Source organism: Prionailurus bengalensis, chromosome B4 (genome assembly GCF_016509475.1).
Source record: "Prionailurus bengalensis isolate Pbe53 chromosome B4, Fcat_Pben_1.1_paternal_pri, whole genome shotgun sequence".
Lineage (NCBI taxonomy): Eukaryota > Metazoa > Chordata > Mammalia > Carnivora > Felidae > Prionailurus > Prionailurus bengalensis.
This window is the reverse complement of record NC_057358.1, coordinates 12,553,117-12,570,886: the sequence shown is the minus strand read 5'-3', so window position 1 is coordinate 12,570,886 and position 17,770 is coordinate 12,553,117. Positions and strand designations below refer to the sequence as shown.

Sequence of the window (17,770 nt, the reverse complement as noted above, 5' to 3'; positions counted from 1 at the left end):
CTCTTTCAACTTTTACATTTCTGCTGTAATGTTTGATTTCTAAGAGGTCATTCTGATTCTGACTTTTCTTTGTGGCATAATCTTACTTCATGGTTACAGCCTTACCTAAAGATATTAATTAAGCTTTTAATTGAAGGGTTTTTGTTTTGGTTTTGGTTTTTTCCTGTTCTTTATACTACAGCTCTATCTCTGAATTCCTTTTTTTTCTATGTGTTTCTATGTGTTTTCTAATTTGGTCTCTTTCACACTGTAAACTTTCTCTAAAGGTCTGAAGGTCCTTGGTAAACATTTGTATTTATGAACAAGGCACTGAAGAGCTAAGGGAAAGTCCCTGAATGGGCAGGGTTGGTCAAGAACAGAACTTCATGTGGGTACAATACGGCAGCAATCTCGTTTTGTCACTGGAGAAATACTAAATGTTAGTATTTTCTCTGTTCTCTTGAGTCAGTTCACAGAGAAGAATCCTCTAAATTCCTGAGCAGGCTTCCAGCATCACAGGAACCCAGGGAGAGGAGGAACTACAGGTCTCATCTGTTAATACAGAGGCTTTCACTTCAGCATCCTGTTTTCACCATGGCAGGTCAACCTTCCTGAATAGTACAAATCCCTCAGAAGGTTAACTTGTCTTCTGCTAGAGGACAAGGGCAGTAGGGCCCACGTGGGTAAGGCAGAAGGAACCTCTGGATCACATATCCTAATTCTCAGCCACTATTCCTCGTTTTTAGCCCCATCCCATAGACTGGACTTTTAGAAGTGCCAAACGGCCCCACATCTTGACCTTTCCAGATTCTACAGAGTTTGTATTAATGGCTCCTTAGTAACTCCCCCCCCCAAATAAATTCAACCAAACTGGTTTTTTTTAAATCAGTATGTTTCTAGGAAAATATCTACACAAATTAATGGACTGTACACTTATAAATGATTAATATGGTAAATTTTAAGTATATTTCACAATGTTTAAAAAATCTAATTAAAGCATTATAGAATATTATAGATAAAGTATAAAAATATCAAATATAGAGGCATCTGGGAGGCTCAGTCTGTTGTGGGTCCAACTCCAGCTCGGGTCAAGATCTCACAGTTTGTGAGTTCGAGCCCCATATCAGGCTTGCTGCTGTCAACACAGAGCCTGCTTCAGATTCTCTGTCCCCTCTCTCTCTGCCCCTCCCCCGCTCATTCATACTCTCTCTCAAAACGAAATAAAACATTAAATATATATATATATATATACACACACATACACACACACACACACACCCTATATAGGTACAGTATGGAGTACCTGCATGTGATACAGGATATGAATCCTGCAAAATGAAAGTTTACACCCAGACAAATCAATGAACGATTATTATATCAATGTGCATCCACTAAAAAATTAGCGATTTTTTTATTGCAGAAAATAATAATTTTCTAAAACCAAACCAAACTACAATCACAATTCTTTAGCTGGATTTGCCTTTTCTTTTACAAACTCTCATTAGTTACTAGGACTTAATGTCGTCGCTTTTAAGTCATCTTTGTACGATGTACAGAGAAGACACCTCATGAAATTATTTCTGTCCCTGTCACTATTCTACACTATAAGAACAAAGCATTAAAAATGAAAGCACAGATCCACTTAGTGATACAGCCCGAGAATGTCAAGAGTAAGGGATGAGTGCCATTTTCCACCTAGCTACTTAAAATTCTAGCAACGAACTGCCCAAGTTCTAATAAAGGAATGAATTTACATGAGAAAATTAAGTTAAAAACGAATCCTGACTTCGGACTGAAGTAATACTCATTTGACCTCAAGTGTGATGTTCAAAAAAATGTGTACTTAATGATTAAAAGTTAATCTCTACAATTTCAAGTAACACCCATAGTTAAGCATGAAAAAACCAATCCTTCAAAAACTGTTTACCGGAATTCTTTTCACACAAGAACACCATTAAAATTGCATTCATCTAAATAACTCATGCTAGCCTTTTAAGTAACTCATCTGGATCTCACTACTTGGGATGATGAAAAGTCCCACCACAAGTGCTGAAAGTATAAAAATTTCCAGTATCTGCAGAACTCAATGGAACTTTAGAGACAAGTGGTAACCTGGGACTGACTCACTGTGCCTTTATAGTTTACAGTAAGAACAGAGCTGCTCTCTTTCTCACCTGTCTGGATGCTTCTTTTCTGGAAGAGAACGTATTTCCAGTTCACAGGCTCCTTCATCATTTCACAGAAAGTAACAACAAAGTACAATGACCAGTGATAATCCCATTCTGAAAACAGCATTTGCCCGCTTAGCTAAGTTAGGTGAAAATTTATACCAAAAGACTGATTTGGGCAAAGATTTCCTTTATTTGATTACCAGGCTTTCAGGGGACGAGGCAATCTGACTTTTTTTCATGCATGTAGTTAAGAAACAGACGATATAATACCCCAAGTTAAATATTTGTTATCAGTGAAGCTGCCAGTTGAAACGAAACACACACAGCTTAGATCAGCATTCCCCAAAATGTGTTTCTACTGAACACTGGCATTCCATGATATTAAAAGGTGATGTGTATGATTGATAAATGCTAGCCATATTTTTCTCTAAAAATGTAATACAGCAGAGAGTACTACATGGGTAAACAGTTTGTTATCATGAGATAACTTGCCTTTAAGAAACGGTTTAGCACAGCCAAGAACACCAGGAGGTAGCATGAAGCCACACGGCCCACAAGTGTGACGTATAATTTGCATAGGGACGCATAGGGAATGTTTAGCAGCTAACCGTGATACTGTATATTCGACATACAGATCAAGTTGTGCCACTCAGTGCAGTAATGCAAGCTTCTGCTATACCATTTTCGGCAACATGTGATTATAAATTCACAAATATTCCATGAACAAGTAAATCTGGCAAATCCTAGTGTAGGCGAAACACACCCAGAGCCCGAAATATAGATTGAACTAATTGACAGAAAATGTTGACATGATGTCTTTACTAGGGAATTTACCAATCTGGATTACTGACAACAACTCACCAGAGAAGATTACAGGACATTTGCCTTTCATAACAGTGAAACCTCATGAAAAGTATTTGGAAGGAGTGTTATTCCTTCATCAGCTAATCACCAAAGAAATCTGTGTTATAATACAGTACACAGATCAATTAATCTACATGTATTCGGGACACTATCATCAGGAAACAAAGAGCACGATCAAACTTGAACATGTGATGGCAGTAATTCCAGCAATTTTGCAAAGGCATGGGCAGGTCTTGGGCCCAACAAGAGACGGCAGAGTGTCCCCGAACCAGCACTACTGGGAAGCTGTAGCCAGCCTGTGCTCTGAAGGGGCAAGAAGGACTGTAGTACCGAAACCCAGAAGTAACTGTATGGAGATGGCCTCCTGAGAGAAGACATGGCCTTGGGGAGGGGAGGCCATCAGCCCTCACTGACCCCACAGGGAGGAAGCCAGGGACATCAATACTTCTGACCTGTTCTTCTCCCACCTACAAAATGCCTTTGAGCCTCTTTCACTACCAACCCAACGGAAGCCAAAAAGCAAGGGAGACTGTCAATGTCACTGACAAAAGCCAGGTTTCTGGGCCACAGGCCAAGGCGAAGAAACATGGCAAGTGAGCCTGCAGAGCAGAGCCGCCTGATGACAATTTCAGCCTTTCTTCCTTCTCTTCTTTACAGACAAGCATGCCCAAGATATGAACCTTTTCAAGAGAGGTCTTTAAATGACTGAATTACAAGGTCTCTAAATAACCAAGAGCCTCCTATAATCTGTATACAAGAAGCTTTACTCAAATCTGGGCCAAAGGTTACATCTGCATTTGGCAGAACAAAGTTCTTAAAGTTACTACCACCAATTTGAATCTAACCTCAGATTTGAGACCAGCTAATAAACTATACAACTTTTCTTTGATCTGCACGGTGAAAACACCCTCCCTGTGGTGTGTTTAATTTTTGTGAGCAAGAGAACACTTCAAACAACTTTCGCAGTTTAAATTCTATAGAGGTTTGCAGAAAACCCCAAGATGAAATCCCGGTACTATAAAATAGCCTCCTGAATTGTTTTCAACCATACTTCCTAACACACATATTTCTCACCGGGATGTGTAAATACAAAAATAATTTTTCCATACATCCAAGATTCCATTACATGATGTCCAAAAACAGGCAAAGTTAACTGATAGTAACACAAGTCCGAAAAATGGTCACTTCTGATGGGAAGAGAATTTGGGCTAGGAAAAGGCATGAACAAACTTTTGGGGTCCCACTAGAAACATTCTGTATCTCCACCTTGTTCTCCTGTCTAGATAAAAAAATTACATATATCAGGAATCACTGGACTGTACAATTAAGTTTGGTACACCTCACGCATTTAGGTTTATCATAGCTCAGTTTAAAAAGAAATACTAACCCTATAAAATGACTTCCACAATTACCTACTCAGCAAATACCTTAACAAAGAATATGTCTGGGCTAGGTGGTCACCAGAGGTCAGCAAACTACGGTCCGCAGGCCACCCGTTTCTTTCCCACTACAGCCTGCAGGGTTCAACAGTTCCAATGGAGACCTAGGAAATGCAAAGCCTAAAATATTTACTATCTTTTAAGATGAAGTTTGTCAACACCTGACTTTAATATACTTAATGTATCCCTTTTTTAAGGATAGTCCATTAAAAAAAAAAAAAAGATATTCTAAATCAACCCCACCTCAACACCAAAGTAACAAGGAGGGATATTCAAAAGACAGTTTAGCAAACCACTCAGCTCATCACAATCAAGAATTTCATAAAACTCTGCCACTGGGGGTTGGGGGGACGGGCAGCATTCTTTGGCCTCGAGCTGTTTAGCGCCATAGGTTTATTTTAAGACATCAAAAATCAGCATTTTTGTTTGTCCAAACACAATGCTAACTTTTTAAATTTGGTGCCAATATTTTAAAAAATAGAAGCACACAGTATCTTGGAAAAAAGTAAGATCTTTGGCACATATAAAAAATTAATTAAAAAGAGAGGAAGATGGAACACTGACCCATATTCCTACAAGGGAACCGTGAGTTGAAGGGACTCCAGTGGCACCGGGGGCGAGCATCGGCTGACACCTCACACTAGCTTGCACTGTCCCCTGTCATGTCAGAGTTGAGACAAAATGAAACAATGCTTCTATCTGTGTCCGTATGCAAAGTAGGAGAACAAATGTCAGAGGGTCAGGTGTTTAACACTCAGCTCACTTACTACCTGTCATGGGCATGTGGGTTTGCAACCTTAGGTCTAAGCAGTGGCCTCAAGGGAAATGACAGAGAAGAATCAAAGACATCAAAGGGCCAACAAGGGCAAGAGCTGGGGCACCTGGGTGGCTCAGTCGAGTGTCCAACGTCAGCTCAGGTCACAACCTCATGGTCTGTGAATTCAAGCCCCGCATCGGGCTCACTGCTATCAGGGCAGAGCCCGCGTCGAATGCTCTATCCCCCCTCTCTCTTTGCGCCTCCCCCACTTATTCTCTCTCTCAAAAATAAACATTTGGGGCACCTGGGTGGCTCAGTCCATTAAGCATCTGACTCCTGGTTTCAGCTCAGGTCATGATCTCAGGGTTCATGGACCCAAGCCCCACACTGGGCTCTGCACTGACAGTGTGGAGCCTGCTTGGGATCCTCTCTCTCTCTCTCTCTCTCTCTCTCTCTCTCTGCTCCTCCCCTGCTTGCTCGCTCTCTCTTAAAGTAAATAAACTTAAAAAAAAAAAGAATAAACATTAGGGAAAAAAGAGCAAGAGTTAACTTGATGCTTGCAAACATCGAGTGGTAGGGATCTCCCTCACATCTTCCCAGTGGCCTTACTCCTGTCTCAGGGCAATTGTGCCTGTTAAAAAGCTTCTCTGTACTATTTTTTGCAACTTCTTGTGAGTCTATCTGTAATTATTTCAAAATAAAAGTTCAATAAAAAGAGAACTATTGTTTCCCTACACTCATTAGAAAGGTCCTCCTTCCTTCCTATACCTTACCCGGTCCTAAACTACAGGCCAAGTTTACTCCCCATCCCACCAGAGAGCTCCTCTATTATCCACAGCTCTTGTGCTCAGATCCCCTCCAACGGTCTCCTTCAAGGAGTAAAAAAGGAACATTTTCACATCTCTTGTCCCATATGGTATTCATTCAGGCAGCAAATATTTATTGAGCACCCACGAGTGAGGTACTGTTCTAGATCGGGTATATAACAGAGAACTATGTTCTTGACTTGTGGAACCTACGCTACATTATGTCTAATGATGAAATACAAGCTATCATTACACTTTGTAGCAGTCATATTATACCACTCGTTCAATTGCACGTACAGCCTACTAAATTCCCCAATCCTTTCTCGTATACATTGCTCAGATTGTATACTCAAGCAACTAGGTCATTGGATCCAGATTTTTTTGTGGTCATCCTTGTTAAATATTATTTGTTTAGAATCTGTTCTTTTCTTCAGTCTTTCAAGAACTTCTGGAATGCCAACATCTTCTCCACCTTAACACACACCCTACTCTTTCTTGTTTCTTGCTGTCCATAAATCCAATAAATAAACCTCTCAGTGTAGTCAACCAAACCAGTCATTAAAATGTTTAACAGGACAGTTTGAGGTGACTAAGACCCCATGACATCTCACCAGCATCCACCCAACAGACATGGATCTATTCAGTACTCCATGGCTTCCCACATTCAACCAGCTAGGTAGGAATGCACCTGACTGTATTACCATATTTACATCTGTCCACAACAATATTATTGGGTTTAAGTCAGACACCTTCCTGAGGTTCTCAGTATGTTTACCACTTTTCCCTAATCATCTTGGGGGAAAAAAGGAGGATTTTTTAAATGGGAATGGAACAATTAAAAACGAAGACCAAAGGAAGGGAAAAAGGTCATTATATAGCTTCCAAAAATAAATCAGAAATCTTAAAAACTACTAGATGGATTTTAGGGAGAAAATCAGTTTGTGGGGAAGCAGAAATGACACCACTGCTGAGAAACAAAATACTGCCTTTGAGACAATTTATGTAGTTATACACACTATGGCTCTGGCTATGGTACAGTTGAACACAATTAACACATTTAACAACTGGAAATTTTTTTATTGTTAAAGCCAAATGACTCCCCCCCCCCCAAATAAAAGCTTTTTGCCTTCAATACAGTCACTGGTTATTATTAAAAAATGGAAAGGTCTTTGAATTTCAACAAGTTATTTTTGGACTCTATAAATTCTACAATTCATATTAGGGAGTCAGGTTGAACTCCTATTTGAAAATGCTAATATGTATGAATAAGGCATAAAGCATGACACACAAGTTAATCTTTAGCACTTGGAACTGAAATCACATAGCAAGATAATTCATGAATATGGTAATAATTGTTCCCTGGCACAAAATCTGAAAGCACGTTATGCATTTTAAGTGGATTTTACATTTTAAGTGAACTTCCCCAGTATCATCTTCAAGCTTCAGAAGTAACATCCGGCATAAGTCATTATACAGACACAATCTGGGACTTTTGACAATTTGGCAAAAGCTGCGTAACAGTTGACTTTTTTCCCCACTAAGAAAAAAAGTTTTGCCCAACAATAATGCAAACAAGTTTATATGAGGCATATAGGACTATACGAAAATAAACTATCAACATTTGAGACCTGTTTCTGTCTAAATGTTACTGACAAATAATTACATTCATTAAGCCCAAATTTTTACTATTCATTCCTTCTTTTTAACCCTGTAGATGTTAAATCTAGCTGGGAAGGGACAAAATGAGATTTACTGCTAAACAGTCTAAATTTGTCCTTCTGCACTAAACTCCCAAAACCAAATGAAGTAGCATTATTTCAGTGCTATGGTAATTAAAGTACAACCCCTCACCCTGTCTTGCGTCATGTATGAAACTTACAAGGGCTCCACTTTATGCAGTGAAGAGGTCTTAAATACAAGTACTTAGGAAAAGCGGACTTGTGTCCTATCGTGCTATGTCCAATTTGCTAGAACTCTTCTCCTGCTCTCAAAATTTACGATTTGGGAATCGGAGCATGTTAACCTCCAGAGCAATTTCATTCCCTCCCAACTGCTTACCTGAATATATTTCCGCTGTGTTTCATCGTTCAAAACATGTGCAACGTGCTTAGAAAAGATCTTTTCTCTACCAGTTCTGGCATGGATACCAACCATAGTGACCCCTATGGGCCAAGGGGCGTTTCCAATGGCCATCTGAAGATAAGCATCATTAGCCTAAAAAGAAAGAGATCAGAAAAGCAAAAATACTGGGTTGGTCCATATTTTTAAAGTATTTCACAGCCCTTTAGGACATAATCTTCATCCATGTCCTGAGCATGTTGAAAGTATTACCATTCCCATTATTCAAACAAAAGAAATTCAAATACGAGGTGACCGACTGCCCTTCCCAGGACCACAAATGTCCTGGAAAAACAGAAACCAAAGCTAATCCTGTGAGTAAAAAGACAAACATGCCTTTGCAACCTTTGTGCACTGGAAATTAATACATTTCAGATCTGGAATTACCAGGCAGGTTTTTTGATGCACTGACACCAACTCCAGTTTGAGTCACCTTTAGACCCAGTCTTCTCCACAGGTGGTCACAAAGAAGATGGAGGTTAAGTGGTTTTTCATAATCCAACCCGCAACTGTATCCACTCCCTGCACAGCAGCACAGACCTCTGAAAGCAGCGGGGGCTCCGTGAGCTGGGACTATCACACAGGGTCCACAGCAGATGTATAAACAGAGATTAAATACTAACCCTCGAGTCGAATAGTTTAAGGATGAGATCGTTTCACTTTGGCCCCTCAGAACCTCCCACCTGCCAAGAACCTTAAAATAAAAGCTACAAAACGTAAAGACAGAAACCAATGAAGACAAATGGCTCTTTTTCTAAACCAAGCCCGGCTACCTGTGAGGGGAAAAAAAGGAGAAAACCAAAAGAGAAATCAAGTAAATTCTACAAGACCCTGAGGGTTTCAGAGACGCTTACCAGTCAGGTCTCAAAGATACTCTAATTTTAAAAATCCAATACCTATGTGTATGATATGTAGAGCTGATTAAAAAAAAAAAAAAAATTAGCCTACCAACACACTAACTAGAAGTTCATTTTCTACCCTAAATTTGAATTTGCTCTACTCAGTAGTTTTAGAAAGCTTAATTTTTAAAAGCCCATTACATACTTATATCACTGATTCTGAATTGTACAAATTTTAACACTGGGTATTAACTGATAGAATTTCCAGTGTTTAGTTACCCCAAATTTCTAAAGAAAATTGTCCAAATAGGTTATTCAAGTTTCTTGGTTCTTCTGCACTCTACGCAAAATGAACTTTCACCTGATTCTCAAATACGCAAATGCAAAAAGTAACCAGAGGGAAGGCACGCTCACTAGTAGACAAGTGGTTTCTTCCCGCAGCGATGGTGACCTCATCTACCCATTCCAAGGCAACTGTCCTTAGTAAGCACCATGCAACTAACAGAAACTATCCAAGAATAAAATTGATAGACATAAAACCCAAAAACATTTCCTTTGATAAAACCAGCTGGCTCTCCAACAGAAGGAGTAAAATCACTACTGGAGCCTCATCAGCATGAGGCTGCAGCACCCACAGGTGCCAGCCGGCCCTGTGTTTGGGAAGAGATGGTCAGAGCACAGGGGTAAGCCCGGTCGTTCCCACTTCTCTGGCAGAGCCCCACCTACTGCTCTGGAACAGCCGCCGGAACCGTCACGCTGAAATTCCCTACTCCCACACTCAGGAGGCACCACCACGAGAAGCTTCCGCTTCAGACCCTGCTTATGGCCCAGATGCAGGGGCACTCATCCAATCCCCACTACTGGTACAGCAGGCCGCTCTCTTTGTGCTCCCCTCCGCCAGCTGACGGCCTTCCACTTGCCTTTCTGAAGTCGGCTCCAGGAACTCCGGGCCACAAGAGCGCTTTCTCCCTGTCGCCACCTCCTAGAGCCCATTCAGGAGGAAAGACACCGGGACAAGGGGTAAAGTCGTCCCTAACAAGGGGTCTGCTAGTGTTGCTGTTCTGAAATGGGAGAGATGAATTCTGGCGGCCTTACTTGGAACATTTTCTCATAGAAGTATAAAGGGTGGTTAATTCCATTGTATCATTAGTACAATACTTTAGCTATATTACGGATTAAGTAGGCTTTTATAGCTGGCCTGGGAAACTAATCTACATAACATTGTTTCTATGGGAAAATTTGTTCCAAGCCATAATCTTGAACAATCTTTGAAATCCAATCCCATTCATGAAATGAACACTGCCTACATCCAGTTCATGCTCCGAAGAATCTTTACACCTACCTTAAAAATGACTAAAAAACCAGTGTAGTCAGAAAGTTTATTATCAATGTCTAAAAATAAAGCTGACAATACATTAGAGAATAAAAGATTTTGTCACTACTAATTCATTTCACGTTTACTCACATTTACTCTCAAAGCTCCTATGTAAAATACTCCCACGCTAAATAAACATAATCCACACACACAACCTAGACAGGCTCATACCGTGATTTTGATGCACAGCATGGTAACGTACCTTTACATATTCTCTCTGCAACATGAACTTAATAATATCTGTTATGGATTCTTTAATATCAGCAGGAAGATTCTGGAAAAGAAAAAACATCATCACTATTTTTGGAAGCTACTGTGTATAGTTCAAGATTGCATTTACTCTTTACAGATTGTTTTTTTAAAAATCAGTTAATAGAAGAATTTTCCAAGGAACCTTACCCTTTTCCGAAGCTTTCTGAAAAGGGGTCTGAGATAGGACTCAGTCTGTTTTTGAGTGGCACTGTTCAGTTTACCCTGCACACTGCGCTTCACGTAATCTTCTCTGGCATTCAGTTCTTTAGCCCAAACACCAAGGAGAAACTGTTGAAAGAATGGGCAAATTTAGACTACGATGCCACCCAGTGGTTCAAAAAGTTTAAATGTTCTCTAAAATACGGAACAACATATTACCATCTTTAGAGTATATTTCTTGACTAATTAAAATATCATCAATTACCGTTTAATTAATGAACTATTTCTGTTTATTGTGTCAGGTATGTTTTGCAGTGCCTCTGGCAAGTCACAAACTTCCCTGTTCTCTGTGTGTATTATATATATTCCTAGTTCAACAATAATTTCTCTCAAAAAAAAAACAAACTATCATATCTCACAGAAATATTTCGACAGAAATAAACTTTTACTCGTATTTCTATTACATAAAATTGAACCCACCGAGACTTATTTGCCATAATGGCATATGTGCTATGATACTTAATCAATCTTCCAAATATGTTGGTGCAGCACAGGCACATCCCAGAGATACCGCGGGTTTGGTTGCAGACCATCGCATTAATAAAGCAGATATCGCAAGAGCCCAATGAATTTTTTTAGTTTTCTAGTGCATATAGAAGTTCTGTTTACGCTATAATGTAGTCTCTTAAGCGTACAACAGCATTGTGTCTAAAAAACAATGTCTGTAGCTTCATTTAAACATACTTTATTGCTAAAACATGCTAACCATCATCTGTGCTTTCACATCCTAATCACTGACCACGATTCACCATCACAAATGTAATAATGATGAAAAAGTTTGAAATATTGCAAGCATCACCAAAATGTGACACAGAGACACAAAGTAAACAAACGCTCCTGGGAAAAAACGATGCCAGTACACTGGCTCGAAGCACAGCTGTCACAGACCCACCAATTTGTAAAATAAACCAACGAGCCAAAACACATTATCTGCAAAACCCAATAAAGCCAAGCACTATAACATGGGGTATGCCTCTGTTTGGACTTTCCACTTTTGCAGGAAAGAGGAGATTCAATTAGATATTCCCACTAAATCACCTGACTAAAGGAGAAGGAAGGAAAAAGAAAACAAATCAACTATGACTCATCCCCCCTCCCCTCTCCCAGCCCTGGAAAGTAGACCTAGTGCCCCTTGGGTTTAAATGCAAAGAACACCCTTTCTAGAAGTAGATAACCAGGGAAGGTGGAGGAAGACCTACCACCCCAGGGGCATCACCTATGCTCATCTTCTGTCCGGAGAGGAGAGGTGGTCACTCCAAAAGGAAATTCCAGCTCACGCCAGCTCCCAAGCCCCATCTAATTCCATGCCATCTCAACAGACTGAGAATCCTGATGACTAACACACTGTATTTAAACAGTAAACACAAGTAAAAGCACTTCTCGTGTTTAAATCTCTTGGCATGAACATAGTTTGTGAATAAGTGCTAAAATGAATCTGACATTTGCACACACTCTACCTACCCCAGGAAAGCAAGAAATCCCACGGCCAGAGACGGATGGAGCTAACCATAGTGGGAATACGCAGCTATCTGCAGAACTGAGAAAACGAGCAGTCTCTGAAAGGCTGCTGATGTGTTTGCTTTTTTTTCCACTGCCAAGGTCTTCCCACCTCCTTCCTCTCCTTACTGCCATCACCACTCTAAGAGCTTCTGGAACAAGCCCCTCACTGCACTCCCTCCTGGAGTGTTTTAAAAAATTTTAAACTCCCCGAACTTCTCGTTCGTTCCACCGCTGTGATTCTTTTCTGTGTGTTTACGATAAGTCAGTTTTAAAGTGCCACAGTGAAAGTACACGTACATCCCCTCAGACTAACCTCTCTACCCAAGTGCACGGCAGTGTTGGAAACCAGGTACATACAAAACATGTTTAACGAGGGATTCCCTCTCCAGTCCTTGACCCTTAAATATGGTCCAAAAATTAAAGAACAGTTCGTAACCAACCCACACGTCCTTCCTTCGTAGCCCAAAAACACGTACCTTAAGGAATTTGGTAATGATGTCCATGTCTTTATGATCATCCCCTTTTCCTAAAGACTCTCCCAATGCCTGCAGAAAACAGAATGCTTCCGGTCATTCATAAAGAGCAACGACGGAATATGTGTTATCAACGTGAGTTGAACACGGATCTTTATTACAGAAACTAACTGCTGTTTAAAAAAAAAAAAAACAAAACTAAGGAATTTCTATATAAAAAACAAAACTTGCTTCTGGCTCAGATCATGATCTCATGGTTCGTGAGATCGAGCCCTGTGTCAGGCTCTGTGCCGCTTGGGATTCTCTCTCTCCGCCCCTCTGGTGCACACACACACTCTCTCAAAATAAACTTAAAAAAACGAAAAAGAAAATACACCTTGCCATTTAAATTTAGAGAGTAGGTCATCTTTTATGAACCAAAAGACAAAAGATGGGGCTTTGAGGACTGACTACTAATGGAACGGAGATTTCTTTTTAGGAAAACAATGTTCTAGAATTAGATTGTGATGATGGTTCCATCAACCTGCGAATATACTAAAAATCAGTGAACCGAACATTTCAGATGGGTAAGCTGTATAATAAGTGATTATCATAATAAAGCTATTTCAGAAAAAAAACAAGCTCAGAACTGGTTACTCACAATAATTTTTTCTGTCAGATTTAGGGTGCATAGATAAGTGAGGGGGAGAAAGACAGGGCACAATTACCAGAACTATGATCTTACTCATGCAGAGTGCAGCCAAGAATGAAAGGAAACAGAAAAATAACAGTTTGTGATTTATTAAGCAGTTAAAGCTTTAAACTAAGCCATAATTTTAGCTTGAGCTAGATATTTAGATAGTACAACACTGCTTTTTAATTAAGATTACACATATCACACCATATTCATCACAGTGGCAAAAAATGAGAAAGCAAGATACTGCCAAGTGCTGGCAGGGATGTGGGAACAAAGGGCACGCACACACTGCTGATGCGGGTATAGACCGGTACGGGCGTTCTAGGGAGCAGCCTGACAGTACTGGACAAGTGAAACATTTCTAACCCAGCAACCCTGCCTCTGAGTCCACAGGGGTATGTGCAAGACTGCTCCTCACAAAGCTGTCTGTGGTACTGGGGAGCCGGAGCAAGCCAGCTCTCAAGAGAAAGCAAAAAGTACAAGGCAGTGAATGCCACCGAGTACGAAATGCTACGCAGCAGTTAATTCAAAGGTTTAGATATATGTGCAACATCAAGGGTGGATCTTAAAAACAGTTCTAAGTGGAAAAAGAAGAGTAAAAAAAAAATTAGTGTCACAGTATAGTATCATTTATGAGTATTCAAAACACAAGCATACAAAACACTACTGGCTTTACAAGACCACCAACAGATACAAGGATGCGTGTCAAACATAGCCAAATGATTACTTTTGAAGGCAGGAAGTAGGATAATGTGAGTGGACATTGAGGAAAAAGGGAGTGATAAGTAAAAGCATGAAATTACAAATGGGCCTTTGTGCTCCGAAGTGAGCAACCCGATGACCTCAGGAATCTTCTCCAGGGAATGGAAGGTATGCCAGGGAATGAAGACAGGTGGGCGTAGAGATTACCTCTAACTCCTCGATTGTGGTGTTTTCTTCATGAACTTTCAAGTCATTCTGTGTGTCTTCCTCTCCAGGTTCCTGGCCACCAACAAGCTCATTGAGGTATTGCTGGTCGATCTTATCCAAAGCTGCTTTCAGATCATTTCTCAATCCCTGAGAAGGGTGAAAAATTACACCTCCTATGAAATCTCACTGATATTTCACTTTTGATTTTTCACTAAGTCCAAGTCATTTTCTTCCTCCACAAGTAGTTAAGAGCTTAGTAAAATTAGGGACTCAAGTAAGATTTCAATTTATTACACAGCTATCATTGGTGTCCAAAGTTAATTATCATGAACATATTTAAATTTGAAAGAATGTATGCACAACAGCTCCTCTGGTCAGAAAAATAAAGTGTATGTGTGACAAATGCAAATGAGAATACTCACAAATGCTTTAATTTTCTAGTGAGGTCTAGTGAAAGTGAGTCCTCAACCCATTTTTCCAGGTGACTTAAAATGTCTAGCCTTACCACAACTATTCTGAATTCCTGTAACATTCAGCAATGTCAACTAGTACCTCATCTATATCCTGGGCTTTTACTAGGTTTCTAATCAATCAGCAAATTCCACATTCTATTCACATCCAGTTTGTGACCACTTGATAAAAACAGAAGCCTTAAAGCTGGACCCAATACCTTACACCACACATAAAAATTCAAAAAAGGAGAGCCCGGGGTGGCTCAGTAAGTTAAGCGTCTCACTTCAGCTCAGGTCACAATCCCATGGTTCGTGAGTTCGAGCCCTGTGTTGGGCTCTGTGCTGACAGCGCAGAGCCTGGAGCCTGCTTCAGATTCTGTGTCTCCTTTTCTCTCTGTCCTCCCCCATTCACACTCTGTCTCTCTCAAAAGTAAACATTAAAAAAAAATTAACTCAAAACGGATCAAAGATGGGATTGCAAGCTGGTGCAGCCACTCTGGAAAACAGTATGGAGGTTCCTCAGGAAACTAAAAATGGAACTACCCTACGACCCAGCAATTGCACTACTAGGCATTTATCCAAGGGATACAGGTGTGCTGTTTCAAAGGGACACATGCACCCCAATTTTATAGTAGCACTATCGACAACAGCCAAAGTATGGAAAGAGCCCCAATGTCCATCGATGGATGAATGGATAAAGATGTGGGGTGTGTGTGTATGTGTGTGTGTGTGTGTGTGTGTATTTATATATATGTACAATGGAGTATTACTCGGCAACCAAAAAGAATGAAATCTTGCCATTTACAACTACATGGATGGAACTGGAGAGTATTATACTAAGTGATATTAGTCAGAGAAAGACAAAAATCATGACTTCACTCCTATGAGGACTTTAAGAGACAAAACAGAGGAACATAAGGGAAGGGAAACAGAAATAATATAAAAACAGGGAGGGGGACAAAACAGAAGAGACTCATAAATATGGAGAACAAACTAAGGGTTATGTGAGGGGTTGGGGGGGGTGGCTAAACGGGTAAGAGGCACTAAGGAATCTACTCCTGAAATCATTGTTGCACTATATGCTAATTTGGATGCAAATTTTAAAAAATAAAACAAGTTAAAATTTAAAAAAAAATGATAAAACTCTTAAAACACACACACACAAATGGATCCAAGACATAAACGTAATAGTTAAAACTGTAAAACTCTTATAAGACAACACATGGGAAAAGCTTCATGATACTGGATTTGGCAATCATCCCTTGGATACAACACCAAAAGCACAGGCCAAAAAAAAAAAAAAAAAAAATAGGTACACTGGACTTCATCAAACATGAAAACTTTTCTGCAAAGATACTATCACCAGAGTGAAAAGATAACCCATGGAATGGGAGAAGTACTTGTAAATTACTAATATGATAATGACTAATATCCAAAATATATCAAGAACTCATACAATTTAACAACAACAAACCCTACCTCATTAAAAATGGGCAAAGGTCTTAAATAGAAGACTACATCCAAAAAAAAAAAAAATTAATTAAAAAAGAAGACCACACACAGAAGGCCAATAAGCAAACAAAAAGATGTTTAACATTACTACTCATTAGAGAAATGCGAATCAAAACCACAGTAAAATAACACTTCAACCCGACAGAATGGCCATGATCAAAAGTAACAGTAAGTATTAAGTACTGGCCAGGATGTGGAACGACGGAACCCTTCGTGGCTGGAAATGTAAAATGGTGCAGCTGCTGTGGAAAATGGTATGGCGAGAACCTCAGAAAGTGACACGTACCCACGCCAAGACACATTCTAATTAAAATGTCAAAAGGTAAAGAAAGGCAAGGAGAGAATGTTAAAAGCAGCAAAAGAAAAACCACCTGTTGTGTATCAAGAACCCCCATAAGACTATCAGCTGATTTTTGGGGCGCCTGGGTGGCGCAGTCGGTTAAGCGTCCGACTTCAGCCAGGTCACGATCTCGCGGTCCGTGAGTTCGAGCCCCGCGTCAGGCTCTGGGCTGATGGCTCAGAGGCTGGAGCCTGTTTCCGATTCTGTGTCTCCATCTTTCTCTGCCCCTCCCCCGTTCATGCTCTGTCTCTGTCCCAAAAATAAATAAACGTTGAAAAAAAAAATTAAAAAAAAAAAAGACTATCAGCAGATTTTTTAGCAGGTTTGCAGAACAAAGGGGGTGGCACGATATATTCGAAGTGCCAGAAGGAAAAACTTCCGAACAAGAACACTCTACCAGGAAGTTATCATTCAGAATTGCAGAAAGAGTCTTGCAGACAAGCAAAACTAAAGAAGTTCATCACCTCTGGACCAGCCCCACAAGGAATGTAAAGGGGCCTTCTTTAAGCAGAAAAGAGTGCTAATTAGTAACACCGTACGAAAGTATAAATCTCACTGAAATAGGTAAATATATGTATTATAAAGGTAGTAGATCACTTTACAAAGCTAGTAGGAAGATTTCAAGACAAAAGCAGTAAAACTGTAACTACAAGAATTAAAGGATTTACAAGGTAAGAACATGTAAAAAATGACATCAAAAAACCTAAGATGTGGCAGACAGTAGTAAAAATGTAAAGCTTTAAAATTCAATCACACTTAAGTTGTTATCAGCTTAAAATAGTCTTCCAGTTAGTGCACAAGGATGTGGTGCCACAGCACAGGGACTACAGTTAATACCACACTGCATATTTAAATGGTTTACTTATGTTTGAGAGAGAAAGAGCAGGAGCAGGAGAAGGGCAGAGAGAAAGGAAGAGAGAGGATCCAAAGTAGGCTCCGAGATGTCAGCATAGAGTCCGATATGGGTATCGAACTCAAGAACTGTGAGCCCATGACCTGAGCCAAAGTCGGACGCTTAACCGACTGAGCCACCCAGGGGCCCCTGGTATTGCATATTTAAAAGTTGTCAAGAGTAGAGCTTAAAAGTCC

The 17,770-nt window shown here is 40.0% G+C and overlaps 1 protein-coding gene across 2 annotated transcripts in view; it reads right to left on the bottom strand.

Annotated features, from left to right (window-relative positions):
• The window catches only part of PRPF18 (pre-mRNA processing factor 18), a 50,098-nt gene that overhangs the window by 6,560 nt on the left and 25,768 nt on the right, over positions 1 to 17,770 (bottom strand). For both annotated transcript variants that reach the window (XM_043563987.1, XM_043563988.1), the window contains 5 exons: positions 14,378 to 14,524; positions 12,796 to 12,864; positions 10,748 to 10,888; positions 10,551 to 10,622; positions 8,075 to 8,230 (listed from right to left, as the gene is read on the bottom strand). In XM_043563987.1, coding sequence (XP_043419922.1) covers positions 8,075 to 8,230; positions 10,551 to 10,622; positions 10,748 to 10,888; positions 12,796 to 12,864; positions 14,378 to 14,524 — 585 coding nt within the window. The remainder of the gene's footprint in view (positions 1 to 8,074; positions 8,231 to 10,550; positions 10,623 to 10,747; positions 10,889 to 12,795; positions 12,865 to 14,377; positions 14,525 to 17,770) is intronic.